The sequence below is a fragment of the Quercus suber genome, unplaced genomic scaffold (assembly GCF_002906115.3).
Source record: "Quercus suber isolate HL8 unplaced genomic scaffold, Cork oak 2.0 scaffold_177, whole genome shotgun sequence".
NCBI lineage: Eukaryota > Viridiplantae > Streptophyta > Magnoliopsida > Fagales > Fagaceae > Quercus > Quercus suber.
The window spans coordinates 33,899-49,815 of record NW_027069637.1 but is presented as its reverse complement, the minus strand read 5'-3'; the positions used below and the strand labels follow the sequence as shown (position 1 = coordinate 49,815).

The 15,917-nt window shown below is 39.4% G+C and overlaps 1 protein-coding gene, 1 long non-coding RNA gene and 1 pseudogene across 2 annotated transcripts; 2 read left to right on the top strand and 1 right to left on the bottom strand.

Annotated features, from left to right (window-relative positions):
- Positions 1 to 3,672: 3,672 nt before the first annotated feature.
- On the bottom strand, positions 3,673 to 4,167 carry LOC112031707 (uncharacterized). Its single transcript, XM_024064413.1, has one exon. The coding sequence runs from the start codon at positions 4,165 to 4,167 to the stop codon at positions 3,673 to 3,675; it is 495 nt and encodes a 164-aa protein (XP_023920181.1).
- Positions 4,168 to 8,717: 4,550 nt separating this feature from the next.
- Positions 8,718 to 10,984, top strand: LOC136069563 (uncharacterized). Its single transcript, XR_010630777.1, has 3 exons — positions 8,718 to 9,109; positions 9,609 to 9,688; positions 10,739 to 10,984. It is a non-coding gene; the product is annotated as an uncharacterized LOC136069563 (long non-coding RNA).
- A 3,160-nt stretch (positions 10,985 to 14,144) lies between these two features.
- LOC136069559 (cyanidin 3-O-galactoside 2''-O-xylosyltransferase FGGT1-like) lies at positions 14,145 to 15,512 on the top strand (annotated as a pseudogene).
- Positions 15,513 to 15,917: the final 405 nt, after the last annotated feature.

The following is a 15,917-nucleotide window of genomic DNA, read 5'->3' as shown; positions in this document are numbered from 1 at the left end:
GCATTGTCCAGTTTGGTCTTTATGATCTCGAGCAATGTGCGATTCGTCACTTTCGTATGTCCGTTCGCCTGTGGGTGGCCTGGTGATGAGAACTGGTTCTTGATGCCCAAGCCCGAGCAGAAGTCCTTAAAGCCTTGGCTATCGAACTGTCGTCCATTGTTCGATATGATCGTTCGTGGAATCCCGAACCTGCAAACTATATTCTTCCATACGAAACCCTGGATTCTGGTCTCGGTGATGGTCGCCAATGCCTCTGCTTCAACCCATTTAGTAAAATAATCAATAGCAACTAGCAAGAATTTTACCTGACCTTTGCCTTGAGGCAGTGGGCCAACGATGTCGATTCCCCATTGTGCAAACGGCCATGGAGATGTTATCGTCATCAGCTTTTCTAATGGAAGTAGTTGAATATTCCCGAACCTTTGACACTTGTCACATTTCTTGACGAACCTTGATGCGTCATCTTGCATGGTTGGCCAGAAGTAACCTGCTCGCATAATCTTTCTCACCAAGGATCTTGGGCTTGCATGGTCTCTGCAAATTCCTTCATGGACCTCTCTCAGGACGTATTCGACCTCTCCTTCGTCAACGCACCTCAAGTAGGGCATGGAGAAGCCTTTCTTATATAAGGTATCATTGAGAATTGTGAATCTGGTGGATCTCTTCTTGATCTTCCTGGCTTCATCTGCGTCTTGAAGTAGGTGGCCATCCTGGAGGAAGGACATGATGGGCGTCATCTAGCTACTTGTGCCCTGGACTGCGAATGTTAAAATTTCTTCTATGCTGGGGTTTTTCTGTATCTCCATCATCAAGTCTGTCTTCGTTTTTGTTTCTTCTGACGAGGCTATCTTTGAAACTTCGTCTGCGGCCATATTTTGGCTTCTCGGAATTTGGATGAACTCCACTTTTTCGAACTCTTGAGTCAAGTGCTTCGTCAACCTGAGATATTTCTGCATTCTTTTTTCTTTTGCTTCGTATTCTCCTCTGATCTGCCCAATTACTAACTTTGAGTCATTCTGGACTAATAGGTTCCTGGCCCCAAACTCTTTACCGAGCCTTAAACCTATCAGAATTCCTTCGTACTCAGCCTCGTTATTGGTGGCTGGGAATTTTAGCTGAACTCCATATCTCAATACTTCTCCGTCGGGAGTAGTTATGACGACCCCTACTCTCCCTCTTTTTTGGGCTGACAAGCCATCGGTCTGTATCACCCATGTTTTGTCCTTGCTAGCAAGGCTGGGCTCGTCTGGATAGGTAAACTCGGTGATGAAGTCTGCCAAAGCTTGTGCTTTAATCGCTGTCTTGGGATGGTATTCCACGTCGAATTGGCTGAGTTCAATCGCCCATTGGACCATCCTCCTAGCTGCTTCGGGCTTGCTCATAGACTTCTTGATGGGTTGGTCCGTCATCACTAAGATTGGATTTGCCTGGAAGTATTGCCTGAGCTTGTGTGAGGCTACTATCAATGCGAACGTGATTTTCTCGATCTTTGGGTACTTGGATTCAACTCCTTGGAAAGCTTGGCTGACGTAGTAAACTGGGAGCTGTTTCCTATCTTCTTCTCGAATTAAGGCTGCACTGACGGCTGTAGATGATACTGCTAAGTACAAGTACAAATTTTCACCTTCTTTGGATGGGCTTAGAAGTGGTGGATTGCTAAGGTAACATTTGAGCTCTTGGAATGCCGCTTCACATTCGTCAGTCCATTCAAAGGCTTGCTTCAGGGTCTTAAAGAATGGTAAGCATTTGTCCGTTGCTCTAGAGACGAATCTGTTGAGGGCTGCAATCCGACATGTGAGCTTCTGGACCTCCTTGACAGTCTTAGGCGATGCCATATTGATTATGGCCTGTACCTTCTCAGGATTTGCTTCTATTCCTTTCTGAGACACCATGAATCCCAGGAATTTTTCGAAGGCAAAACCAAAAACACATTTACCAGGATTTAGCTTCATCTGGTATTGCTTGAGGGTATCGAATGTCTCCTTAAGGTCGTCAAGATGCGCAAGCTTTTCCTTGCTCTTGACGAGCATATCGTCGACGTACACCTCCATATTCCTGCCTATCTGCTTGACGAACATTTTATTTACCAACCTCTGATAAGTCGCTCCTGCGTTCTTCAGTCCAAACAGCATTACCTTATAACAGTAGAGCCCTTGACTGGTGATAAAGGCGGTTTTCTCCTGATCCTCGTCAGTCATTTTTATATGGTTGTACCCTGAGAATGCATCCATGAACGTCAGTAGCTTGTGCCCGACCGTAGAGTCTACGAGCTGGTCTATTCTTGGAAGAGGAAAGCTGTCCTTCGGGCAGGCCTTGTTCAGGTCCGTGAAGTCCACACACATCCTCCATTTCCCATTTGCTTTCTTTACTAGAACGACGTTTGTAAGCCAGTCTGGATAGTATACCTCCCTGATGAAGCCTGCAGTCAAGAGTTTACCTACTTCGTCAGTGATTGCTTGGTCTCTCTCAGGCGCAAAGGTTCTTCGTCTCTGTTTGATGGGCTTCCTCTCTGGGTCCACATTCAACCTGTGTTGGATGACTTCTGGAGATATGCCTGACATGTCGTCATGGCTCCAGGCAAAGACGTCTAAGTTCTCCTTAAGAAACTGAATGAGCTTCGTTCTCATCTTAGGACTTAGGGTCGTCCCTATTCTGGTTGTTTTCGTTGCTTCCCCTTCAATCAGCTCCACTGCTTCCAGTGCTTCCACTTTTTCTTCTATTATCCACGTGTGATTCTCCTTAGCTGCTAAAACAGCCTGGTAGCATTCCCGAGCTAGAACTTGGTCTCCTTTAACTTCACCAACACCATTTTTCATTAGAAATTTTACCTTCAGGTAGTAGGTGGATGTGGACGCCTTCCACTTGTTGAGTGCTGGCCTTCCAATGATGACATTATAGGATGAGGGACAGTCTACTACCAAGAAGTCTATCTGACGAGTCAACTGCTTCGGATACGTCCCCATTGTTACTGTCAGTGTCACTATGCCTTTGGGATATACCCTGTCATCGCTGAAGCTAACGAGGGGGAATCAAACGGACGTAGTCTTCTTGGATCCAGTTTCAATTGCTGGAATGCAGGAAAGTAAATGATGTCAGCGGAACTACCATTGTCCACAAGGATCCTTTTAGTGTTGAACCCTTCTATGGTGAGCATTATGACCAAGGGGTCATTGTGAGACTGTTTCACTCCTCTAGCGTCATTCTCATTGAAGGTCATATCCTAATCAGTTCGTCTGTACTTAGGTGGGGGTACCATGTGTACGCTGTTCACCTGTCGTTGATGTGTTTTCTTAAGTGATTTAAATGAGCCTCCTGTGATAGGCCTTCCTGCGATCGTCTATATTTCCCCGATCACATTTTGAGGAGGTTGGGATTGACGACCTCTGCTCCTGGACGAGGATTCATGTTGGTGTTTGTTCTCGTCTCAGAATTTACTGTACTCTCCCTTCTTCAGAAATTTCTGCAGCTTTCCTTTTCGTATCAGCTTTTCTATTTGCTCCTTGAGATCCCAACAATTTTCGGTGTAATGGTCATGATCTTTGTGAAATCGACAATACTTATTCTTGTCGCGGATGTTAGGAGACGAGTGCAATGGTCGCGGCCATTTAAGGTAGTGCTCGTCTTTAATCTGCGTTAAAATTTTGTCAACAGGCATAACAAGGGGAGTAAACTTTACCGTTCGTGGATTTTTGTCATCTTTCCTTCTCTCCTTCCTTTGTCCCCTGGTCTTTCTTCATCTCTGATAGCAGCCAACGCGTCCTCAGCGTTCATGTACTTCTGCGCTTTAAGGAGCATCTCAGCCATCGTCTTTAGGGGGTTCTTCGCGAGTGATGTAACGAGCTCCCTGGACCTCAATCTTGCCTTGAAGGTCGTTAGTTGCACCTTATCGTCAGCCTCGTCTACCTCCAGTGTCTTCCTGGTGAAGCGTTTCACATATGACCTCAAGGTTTCTTTCTCTCCCTGCCTGACGGTGAGCAAGTGGTCCGCGGTCCTCTTTGGTCGCTGTCCACCAATGAAGTGACGTAGGAATGCGTTGCTCAACTGCTCAAATGTGTCGATGGACGATGTTGGCAACTTTGTGAACCACTCCCGGGTAGCTCCCTTGAGTGTAGTCAGGAAAGAACGACATAATATTTCATTTGGGGGCTGTTGAAGTCCCAGGGTCATTTTGAAGGTATTTAAGTGATCCTGAGGATCCTTCAGCCCATCGAAGGGTTCGAGTTAGGGTAATCGGAATTTTGACGGCACTGGACAATCGAGGACTGCTGTTGTGAACGGTGAATCCGTCGCTCGGACCAGTCGATCCACACTCTGCTCTGTTTTCTCCTTGATGGCATTCCTAAGTTCGTCCATTTCCCTCCTTATCTCCCTTAGCAGGTCTGAATTCTGCTCGGTTGAAGTGGTGGGTGTCCGAGGGTTACTTCTTCTGTGACTATCCCCTTCGTCTTCCTGATTTCCCTTCGAACGATTCTCCTCCTGCTGAAGTCGTAGCTTCATTTCCTTGTTTTTCCTGGTCAACTCTTCAACTGTGGCTGCAAGAGCCTGAACTTGCTGAGCTAGGGCTGCAGAATCTTGATTGGACTCCATCTAAAAAGAATAAGAATCGGAAACTACTATTTCGAGTTTGAACACGAAAATGTCGTTTCCCACAGACGGCGCCAAACTGATGAAGCGTAAGCTCGTCAGTAATGTTCATCAGATGGAGGTGATTTCTTCAGCCTTCAAAGATGGTCACCGATGTGGTGCTTGCCACAATGCCTCCGATGCCAAAGTCAGTATATGAAAATCTCTTCAAAGTAAAACAATGTAAATGAATAGAATGAAAGAAAATCTCTTTTTTTACTTGTATGTCTGTATCTCTCTCATTCTTGGCAATGTGTGGGCTTTATATATGTTCTTTATGGCCTCTAGTCGTTGGAGTAGTTATGGAGGTCTTAATGCTCCTTTTGGTAACGTCTGGGGCTGTATAATGTGTCATCAATGTCCTCCAACGGATCATACAGTTGTTTCTATAACCGTTCTGAGTTTGATGGCCTGCATTGAATGGCCTGGATTACTTCGTCAATGATGCATATCATTGCTTCACCTAGCCAGAGGTTGAATTCGTCCATATTGATGGGATCGTCCATGTGAGACAGACTCTTCAGTCCCGTCAACCATTAGAAAAACCTAGTTTATATTTAACTCTCTCCGTACGTTTTACATTTGCTTTTGTCTCCATTAGGAAGACTATATAGGGATTCCAACGTCGCACGTAGTCGCGCAACGCATGAAATGTCCGGGGGCTCCCAATTCCCCAGCAGTTCCAGCATAGGCGATTCATTACACCCGGCGATGCTGCCTTGCAAACATCGCCGATCCATCAGGTATATGGGTTGGGGTATTAAGTTGTGCCACACAGAGCTTTTTTTTAGAGGGAGAAGTACCTTCTGTTTCCTCAAAAAAATCCAGCCGCTTGGACGTTTAGAGCCAGAGAGTTTTACCTAGGTTTTTGTTGGAGTAATCTGGGCTAGTTTTCCTTTTTTCACAAGCATTCCTTTTCAAATTTACCTTCACTCTGGGTTGTGTTTCTTTTTTTGGGCTAGCTAAAGTAACGGGCTTCATTAAGGGGTTTGGGATGTCTCCAGTAGCTTTTAAAGGGCTTGTGATCTCGTGGGCTTCGTTTGCTGAAGAATTAAGAAAGCCCACTAAAGAGTAAGCTTCACTAGGGCCCTTACCCGAATCCATTTCCACATGCAGCTCGTGTGGAAGATTTGACATTTGAGCCCCTAAGTCAGAAATTTCAGCTCCGAATCTATTCTCCAGATTTTTCTCTACTTTGGTGCTTGAACCCTCGGATTTACCCCACTTTTCTGGCGCTACGTCTTGTCCATTCTGCCTTAAATTTTGAAAGTTCAAATTTACCCTCTGAACAGATTCGACGTCAGCTCCACTAGCAGACACCGGGACAGATTTCTCGCCTAAACCGTCACTTGGATTCCTCCTTCTATCATCATCTTGGTTCCGGCTGCCTGAAGCTCTAGACCGCTCAGAGTATTCTTTCAAGTTTCCTCCTGCTCTGAGCCAAATCCCATATTGTTTGGGTGAATCAGGGTTGCAGGGAAAACTAGGACAATGTCATTCGTAATGACCCAGCAAGCCACATTGGAAGCAAAAACAGGGGAGCCTCTCGAATTTGAAGGTGACCCATGTTTTGCTCCCATCCAAGTTGACGACGTTACCTCCTCTGCGAAAAGGTTTGTTAAGCGGCAAGTCCACCCGAATTCTCATGAACTTGGCTTGCTCTGAAAGCCAAGATCATTTGTCTGTTTCAATGTATCTACCCAAACTGTTACCTAAATCTTTTCCAACTTCCTCAGATAAGTTTTCAAAGGGGAGGCCCCAAACTTGGACCCAGAAAGGGGAATGGGTAAAGGAAATATTTGAGACTGATAAGCCTTTTTTCCATCGGCACAGCAAGAGTAGATTGTTGTCAAAATTCCATGGACCATTCCTCTCAACCCACTCCATTTGATATTCTGAATTAAACTTGAACTGCAAAATATCCTTACCCACATCAACTATTCTCAATTCAGAACCCATTTTCCATGCTATTCTAAGAGTGCTTTTTAGAGCTTTCTGGTTTTGTTGCCTGTCTGAGAGCAATTTGCCGAATAGACTGAGAGCACACTCCTCCATGAGATCCGATCTGCTCCTTGTTGAGAGAGCTATATCCTCTTCTTCTTCCTTAGTGAGCCTAAGATGTTGTAAGCTTTCCAAAACAATCTGATCCATTTGATGGGAAGGTGATAAAGGAACCTGATTACTGCTCAAAGACAAAGAGAGAGCCCTTGAGAAGGGAGAGAAAAATGACTCAGAGAGTCCAGAGAGAGAAACTCCTACGGTGGGAGAGAATTTTTTAAAATCTACTTTGCAAGTTCCATTCTCAATTACCAAGCATATATCCTCGGATTAAAAATCTAATATTCGTTAACAGTGTAATAAATGTGAAACGGACAGCGTACGCAATAGGGCACCCACTTTCTCATCTCGTGGTTGCTCTACCATTTAATTTAGGTGTGCCTAAGACTAAAGAAGTGGCAGAAGACATTATTGGGAAGTATAATCACCGCCTCCACCTTCAAATTTATTGCACCAGTCAGCTTTAAACCTAGATCTAGCATGTTGCAGGATCCGGATCCTCTCCATTTCCCTTTGAAATGGAGAGTGTCCAGTTCACAGTGAGAATTTGTTTGGAAACTATCAAGGGTCAGAAATGTGCCACGTCATTTAAATGTTAAAAACTTAACTCAACATATTTAAACTCTGGTTAAGCCAAGTTAACTCAACATTCTTTTCTCTCACCTGAAATTTCAAAGTTTAAACTCTCATTCTCCGTTTCTCAACCAAAAAAAAACTCTCATCTCCAAGGATTTTCTTTCTCCATCCCACGGTCCTCACCGTCGCCGGTGCCACCAGCCATCGTGCTATTCTTTTCTCTCACCAGCCCATCTGAAATTTCAAAGTTCAAACTCTCATCTCCAAGGATTTTCTCTCTCCATCCCACGGCCCTCACCGTCGCCAGTGCCACCAGCCATTGTGCCAAGCCACCGCTGTTGCGCGGGCTATGTCTCACACCAACCTAGCATCATCAGAAAGTGCCGCCCACCTGCAGGCATATGCACTACCCAACATCACAGGACTGCTCTACCAGATCAGTCACTGCACAGTAAGTTTCTCTCTCTAATTTTTTTATTGATAAGCTCTGTTTGGTTGCTGAAAAAATGAAGAGAAAAAAACTTTGATACCGCTATTTTTGATTGATTTATTGGTGCTAAATATGGTTTCTTTCTTTTCTTTTTTCTTTTTTTGATAGAACGGTTTCTTTGTGTTTGTGTGTGTTTTTATTTATTTTTATTTTATTTAAAGCTTTTGGTTTTGAGCTTGGTGGGGTGTTTCAGATTTGGGAGATTTATGGATTGTTTTGATCTAAATTTGTTCTAAAAGCAATGGGATTTATGGGTTATATTTTTAATTGTTCACTTTATTATGAATGTATTGTGAATGTCTCTTTGTTTTCCCTTGTCATGCCACTAATTGTAGAATTGGGTGTGTGTAAATTGTCCTTTAAATCTGCAATAAGGTGAGCAGAAAAAATATTCTTTATAAGGTGTAAATTATGTGCCATGGTGAAGGTTTCTATATTCATTCACTTTTGCTTAATACAGGATGTTGTGAGTGGTGGACAAAAAGATTGAAACAGGTTGCCATGTTGGAGTTTGATCGCATTCGGAGACTTCTTGTCAAGGTGAGTGTTATATTGTCATCTTACTGGTTTTTGTCAAAAGGATAATGTCTAATGTATAGCCCGTCTCCAAATTTCTTTTACAACTTGGTTTTGAATTTTGTTATTGCTGTTGGTAAAACAAGAAGAAAATTTAATGGTGTCTTTAATCTTTTCCTTCCAATTAAGTATTGGTGGGTTGATTTCATTCATAGGAAGTATTGACTAGATAATTGACTTGTTATATTGTATGTTGTAACATATTATACTGATTAGACAAACAATAGAAATGTGTAACTATGATGCCGCTATTTTTGATTGATTTATTTGTGCTAAATATGGTTTCTTTGTGTTTGTGTGTGTTTTTAATTTTTTTTTTTTTTTTTAAAGCTTTTGGTTTTAGTCATTTAAATGTTAAAAACTTAACTCAACATATTTAAACTCTGGTTAAGCCAAGTTAACTCAACATTCTTTTCTCTCACCTGAAATTTCAAAGTTTAAACTCTCATTCTCCGTTTCTCAACCAAAAAAAAACTCTCATCTCCAAGGATTTTCTTTCTCCATCCCACGGTCCTCACCGTCGCCGGTGCCACCAGCCATCGTGCTATTCTTTTCTCTCACCAGCCCATCTGAAATTTCAAAGTTCAAACTCTCATCTCCAAGGATTTTCTCTCTCCATCCCACGGCCCTCACCGTCGCCAGTGCCACCAGCCATTGTGCCAAGCCACCGCTGTTGCGCGGGCTATGTCTCACACCAACCTAGCATCATCAGAAAGTGCCGCCCACCTGCAGGCATATGCACTACCCAACATCACAGGACTGCTCTACCAGATCAGTCACTGCACAGTAAGTTTCTCTCTCTAATTTTTTTATTGATAAGCTCTGTTTGGTTGCTGAAAAAATGAAGAGAAAAAAACTTTGATACCGCTATTTTTGATTGATTTATTGGTGCTAAATATGGTTTCTTTCTTTTCTTTTTTCTTTTTTTGATAGAACGGTTTCTTTGTGTTTGTGTGTGTTTTTATTTATTTTTATTTTATTTAAAGCTTTTGGTTTTGAGCTTGGTGGGGTGTTTCAGATTTGGGAGATTTATGGATTGTTTTGATCTAAATTTGTTCTAAAAGCAATGGGATTTATGGGTTATATTTTTAATTGTTCACTTTATTATGAATGTATTGTGAATGTCTCTTTGTTTTCCCTTGTCATGCCACTAATTGTAGAATTGGGTGTGTGTAAATTGTCCTTTAAATCTGCAATAAGGTGAGCAGAAAAAATATTCTTTATAAGGTGTAAATTATGTGCCATGGTGAAGGTTTCTATATTCATTCACTTTTGCTTAATACAGGATGTTGTGAGTGGTGGACAAAAAGATTGAAACAGGTTGCCATGTTGGAGTTTGATCGCATTCGGAGACTTCTTGTCAAGGTGAGTGTTATATTGTCATCTTACTGGTTTTTGTCAAAAGGATAATGTCTAATGTATAGCCCGTCTCCAAATTTCTTTTACAACTTGGTTTTGAATTTTGTTATTGCTGTTGGTAAAACAAGAAGAAAATTTAATGGTGTCTTTAATCTTTTCCTTCCAATTAAGTATTGGTGGGTTGATTTCATTCATAGGAAGTATTGACTAGATAATTGACTTGTTATATTGTATGTTGTAACATATTATACTGATTAGACAAACAATAGAAATGTGTAACTATGATGCCGCTATTTTTGATTGATTTATTTGTGCTAAATATGGTTTCTTTGTGTTTGTGTGTGTTTTTAATTTTTTTTTTTTTTTTTAAAGCTTTTGGTTTTGAGCTTGGTGGGGTGTTTCAGATTTGGGGGATTTATGGATTGTTTTGATCTAAATTTGTTCTAAAAGTAATGGGATTTATGGGTTATATTTTTTATTCCATGCCCAAGTTTCTTGAGACTATGATAAAAAACAGTTATGGATCGTTTTGATCTGAATTTGTTCTAAAAGCAATGAGATTTATGAGTAATATTTTTGATACCACGCCCAAGTTTCTTGAGACTAGGATAAAAAACACAAAAAAGAAAAGCATAAGCAAAGCTAATTTTTTTTAGAATAAACGGCAGAAGCAAAGCTAGTTTAAGATAAAGGATGAGTGAAAAATTAATTATTGGAAAATACTCCATATGCTTTGCATAAGTTAAGAAAAAAGACATGAAAATGACAACATAAAAGAAAGGCATGGTTCAGGAGAAACACCAAGTGCAGAATTATCTGTGTGTGTTTTATGCTATGGTTATTAGAATGCTTGGTTCCATTTTTTTGGTTTGTGGGTTTTTTTTTTTTTTTTTCTCACTGTTATGTAAATGTATGTGCTTTTGCATGGATTTTGATTTTATTTTTAATTGTTCACTCTATTATGAAAGGTTTAGGGAATGTATTGTGAATGTCTCTTTGTTTTCCCTATCATGCCACTGATTGTAGAATTGGGTGTGTGAAAATTGTCCTTTGTAGGAATGGAATGGGCAAGTTGTTTAACATGAGGCAAGTCAAAGTGATCAAGCTAAGATTGAAAGTTGTGGACTTTGTATGGAATGTATAGTCAAGAAGCAAGAGATGGAATGTGTAGTCAAGCAATAGGCACACCAATTGTAGAAGGTTCATGTTATTATAATCATGTAATTAAAGTGTATATTTCAATGGAATTCTTGTTATGTGACCAAAGTGTATATTTTAATCAAATTTGTTCATTTTTTATTATATTCCTTTCTTGTCTACTCTGTTGGATCAAATTTCATGCGACATAAAAAATTATCAATTTGGAGCAATTGCTCTATTTTTTATGATACTCTGACCTTGTAGTCATGTATGTGGTACAAATTCCATTGGTTTATGGTTTCTATAAAACAACGCATAAATGGGAAAATTTGTCATGCACAGGTACATACATAGTTGCAATGCTTCAAGGGAAAATAACTTGTCACATTTATGAACAATGATTGACTAAAAACTACTCAAACATGTACATATAATAAACCAACATATATGAGTACCTTCATAAGCCAACTATGAAAACTATCCAAATGCTACTACAAATTATGCAAACGCTTGTATTTTATGATACTCTGACCTTGTAGTCATGTATGTGGTACAAATTCCATTGGTTTATGGTTTCTATAAAACAACGCATAAATGGGAAAATTTGTCATGCACAGGTACATACATAGTTGCAATGCTTCAAGGGAAAATAACTTGTCACATTTATGAACAATGATTGACTAAAAACTACTCAAACATGTACATATAATAAACCAACATATATGAGTACCTTCATAAGCCAACTATGAAAACTATCCAAATGCTACTACAAATTATGCAAACGCTTGTCAAAGTTGTCCTACAAGCTAAGAATATATCAAATCTAAATCTTTACTGAAACTGAAAAATTAGCTCTAAATCTTTACTGAAACTGAAAAATTAGCCTTGCTAGCTTCAAAATACGTTGTCTTCAAACGGTCATGGAATACTTCAAAACCTTTTCTTGATAACAAGTGTGTAAAATTTGGTACATGAAGCTTTGCATATATCTTGCACTTGACTTCTTGAACAACAACTATAACCTTCTCTACAGACTTTTGTACAGATACCCTTCTCTTTAGACTTTTAATAGATGGCTGCTAGCTGCTTCAACTCATTTTCCATAAAAATAAAAATCAAATGCATTATGACAAAAATACATACCATCAAAAGAAAGTTCTACACATATAGCAAATACACTATAACAAACTATAAGTGATTCACATACTCAACCATGATAAATAGCTATGATACATAAAGCATATGATATAATGTAGGTGTAAATTCAAGCATGCCAAGATGCAAAACTGATGTGATAAAAAATTAAATGATAATTCTACAAAGCACTACTGATAACAAGTAATGTTAGGAACATAAATTTCGACAAGGTACTTAAAAGTATTGTTAATGCACAAAGAAGTTCAAAGAAGCATGTTTTGCATTAAACCAATTATCAAGCATTATTGTTAACCAACTTCTTAAATTTAGAATTAGTGCCAAGAACTGCAGCAACCATTCTTGAGGTAAAATTGATGAAGGTATGGGAAGGGTGGAATTTTTTTTATAGAAGAATTTGATAATGGAATGAACATATCACAAAGCAGTTCTATAAAATAGAAGAGTTACATCTCGAAAGAGCATTTGACTCCATATTGACTTCTTCCTATTAGAACCTAAAAGTGTTGACATTGAAAAGTTAATTTGAAAGTAAAAGGTTTAATTCAGCTTATAAGCTAAAATGGTAAAAGTTAATGACCATATTTGTCATAATGATGAAGAGCAAGAGTTTGGAATTAGGCAAAGCAGATAAAAAAAAAAAAAAAATCAAATACTAAAATAATTTTAGTAACGAATTCAGATTGAAACAACCCATAAATCTTACAAAGCTGAAACACCACCTGTTGATTTCAATCTGTAAACTCAAAACCAACCACTGAAAAAATATAGCACAAAAAAAAAAAAAACCATTGCTTTTAGAACAAATTCAGATCAAAACAATCCATAATTGTTTTTTATCCTAGTCTCAAGAAACTTGGGCATGGAATAAAAAATATAACCCATAAATCCCATTGCTTTTAGAACAAATTTAGATCAAAACAATCCATAAATCCCCCAAATCTAAATCACCACACCAAGCTCAAAACCAAAAGCTTAAAAAAGAAAGAAACCATATTTAGCACCAATAAGTCAATCAAAAATAGCGGTATCATAGTTTTTTTTTTCCCTTCATTTTTTCAGCAACCAAACAGAGCTTATCAATAAAAAAAAAATTAGAGAGAGAAACTTACTGGGCAGTGACTGTTCTAGTAGAGCAGTCCGGTGATGCTGGGCTATGAGATGTGGCCCTGTGACAAAGGTGGTTTGGAACGAGGGTCATGGTTGTAGCGGCAATGGTAGGGTTGAGCAAAGAGTGAAGCTTGGGGATGAGTTGGAGAAGAGAGAGATTTTGAAAAAATAAATTTAGATTGGTGGGTTCATTGAGTAAACGTTAACCATAGTTGAGTTTGAGTGTTTTAGGTTTTAATTGACGTGGCACATCTTAGACCCTAGATGTATGTCAAATGAATCCTGTCCATGAAATGGACACTCTCCATTTCAAAGAGAAATAGAGAGAATCTGGATCCCTCACGAGTTAGGCCTGGAAAGTAGAAGCCTGTGTCTCAGTGCCATGCCCTAGCTACCATTTTTAGACAAGTAGCCCATTACTTCTTATTATTATAGACAGTTGAGATAGACTTACACTATTTCACTTACCATTATTTAAACATATATTTTTAATTTTAAATAATATTACACGTATTTTTATACATTTTTTCACTATTTTTTAAAAAATGGAAAACTATTCTTTAAACATTATAAAATACATACCCCACTAATAATTAATATCAACATTATAAAAACAAATCTAACCTTCTTGCGTACGCCAAGAGAAAAAAAGAAAGCTCATTTTCAAGAACAAGCCCAGTAGAAGCATCAGCATCAGGTCTCTCTACACTTCCTAGGAGCTTCGTAAGCACCCTATGCCTTAATTTTCCCGTTCAAATTTTCATTTGGCTCCAAAGAAAATTTGAAGTCTTACCATTAGAAGAATATCCTAGTCTCATTGGGCCAGGTATATATATCAAGAGCATTGGTTATAACTTATAACAAACAGTAGTGTGTGTTCATAAAGTGCTAATAACAGATTTTGCTCATATATATATATATAAAAGCTCTCCCTCTTCATTTGTAGATATATATGCAGATCAGATATATATCTTTTTCAAAAATTTGTATTTTATTTTATAATAGCTATATATCTCTATTTTTAATTCTCTAACTTGTATTTTGTGTTTTGCAGAAAATGAGTGACAAATCCTTTCACATAGTGATGTACCCATGGTTTGCCATGGGCCATCTAACCTCCTTCCTCCACATCTCGAACAAGCTAGCTGAGAGAGGCCACAGAGTCTCTTTCTTGTTGCCAACCAACACTCAAGCTAAGCTAGAGCCTTTCAATCTGCACAAAAACCTCATTTCTTTCATCCCAATCACTGTTCCACATGTTGATGGCCTCCCTCCAGGTTCTGAAACTACTTCAGATGTTCCTTTCCCATTGCATTCCCTTATCATGACTGCAATGGACCTTACTGCACCCTCCACTGAATATTTTCTTCGTGATCTCAAACCCCATTTTGTATTCCATGATTTCACTCACTGGTTACCACAGTTGGCACGCCGCCTAGGCATTAAGTCTATACATCATTGCATCATTAGCCCCGCGACTGTGGGGTATTTGTTAAGCCCAGAAAGAAAAATCAACGAAAAACCATTAACGGAAGCTGATTTTAAGGCACCCCCACCAAGTTTCCCACCTTCTTCAATCAAGCTATTTCCCCATGAAGTTCGACAAGTTACCTCTGCAACACCGAAACAATTTGGCAGAGGCATATCATTCATTGAACGCCAAATGATCTCTTTCAGTGATTCTGATGCTATTAGTTTCAAAAGTTGCAAGGAGATGGAAGGGCCTTACTGTGACTACGTTGAAAGACAATTCAAAAAGCCTGTGATTCTTGCAGGGCCAGTAGTGCCTGAGCCACCAATTATAGCATTAGAAGAGAAATGGGCAAAGTGGTTGGATAGCTTCAAGCCCAAAACTGTGATATTTTGTGCATTTGGAAGTGAATGCATTTTAAAGAAAGATCAATTTCAAGAACTAGTTTTGGGTTTTGAGCTAACAGGTATGCCTTTTTTGGCTGCAATTAAACCACCAATGGGGACTGAAACAATTGAATTTGCATTGCCAGAAGGGTTTGAAGAGAGACTAGAGGGAAGAGGGTTGTTCATGGGGCTGGTTCAGCAACAGTTGATCCTAAGGCATCCTTCTGTGGGTGCTTTGTGACACATTGTGGATCAGGTTCTCTGTCTGAGGCCATGGTGACTGAGTGTCAACTGGTTTTGCTGCCTAGTGTTGGGATCAAATTATCAATGCAAGGCTGATGGGTAGAGATTTCAGAGTGGGATTTGAAGTTGAGAAAGGAGAGGAAGATGAGCTGTTTACAAGGGAGGTGTGTGCAAGGCAGTGAGGGCTGTAATGGATGAAGATAGTTTGGTGGGAAAGAGGTAAGAGACAACCATGCTAATGGAGAGAGAGTTCTTATTGAGCGATGGGCTGGAAAACTCCTATATTTATAGCTATGTTCAAAAGCTGCGTTCTCTGCTCAAATGAATTTACGGTATTCATATTTGGATGAGTTTGGAAGTTAGCTAAATAAGATGAACCGACATTTCATCATATATAATTACTGTTCTTAGGCCTATATTTACTGACGTTTTAAGTAGTAATGTTTGAAGCTTTTCAGTTTCGTTCAAATAAACATGTAAGGAATGAAGAATGCGTGATGTCGGATTTGAATGATGAGGATGTGAAGTTAATGATAAAATATATTGTATTAGATTCTAATAATGATTCTTTTTGAAGGATGAATTTCGATTTGCACGATTTAGATAATATATGAAATTCAATCTAAAAATTAAGTTCAAAGTTAGAATGTGAGAAATTTTCCTGCATAAAATTGTGCACTTACGTTTATAAGATTATTCTTACCCACCCCACACCCCCCCCCCCCCCCCC

What these genes read in the sequence shown, in the direction of transcription:
- LOC112031707 (XM_024064413.1), bottom strand. Translation starts at nt 4,167, where the DNA reads ATGACCCTGGGACTTCAACAGCCCCCAAATGAAATATTATGTCGTTCT.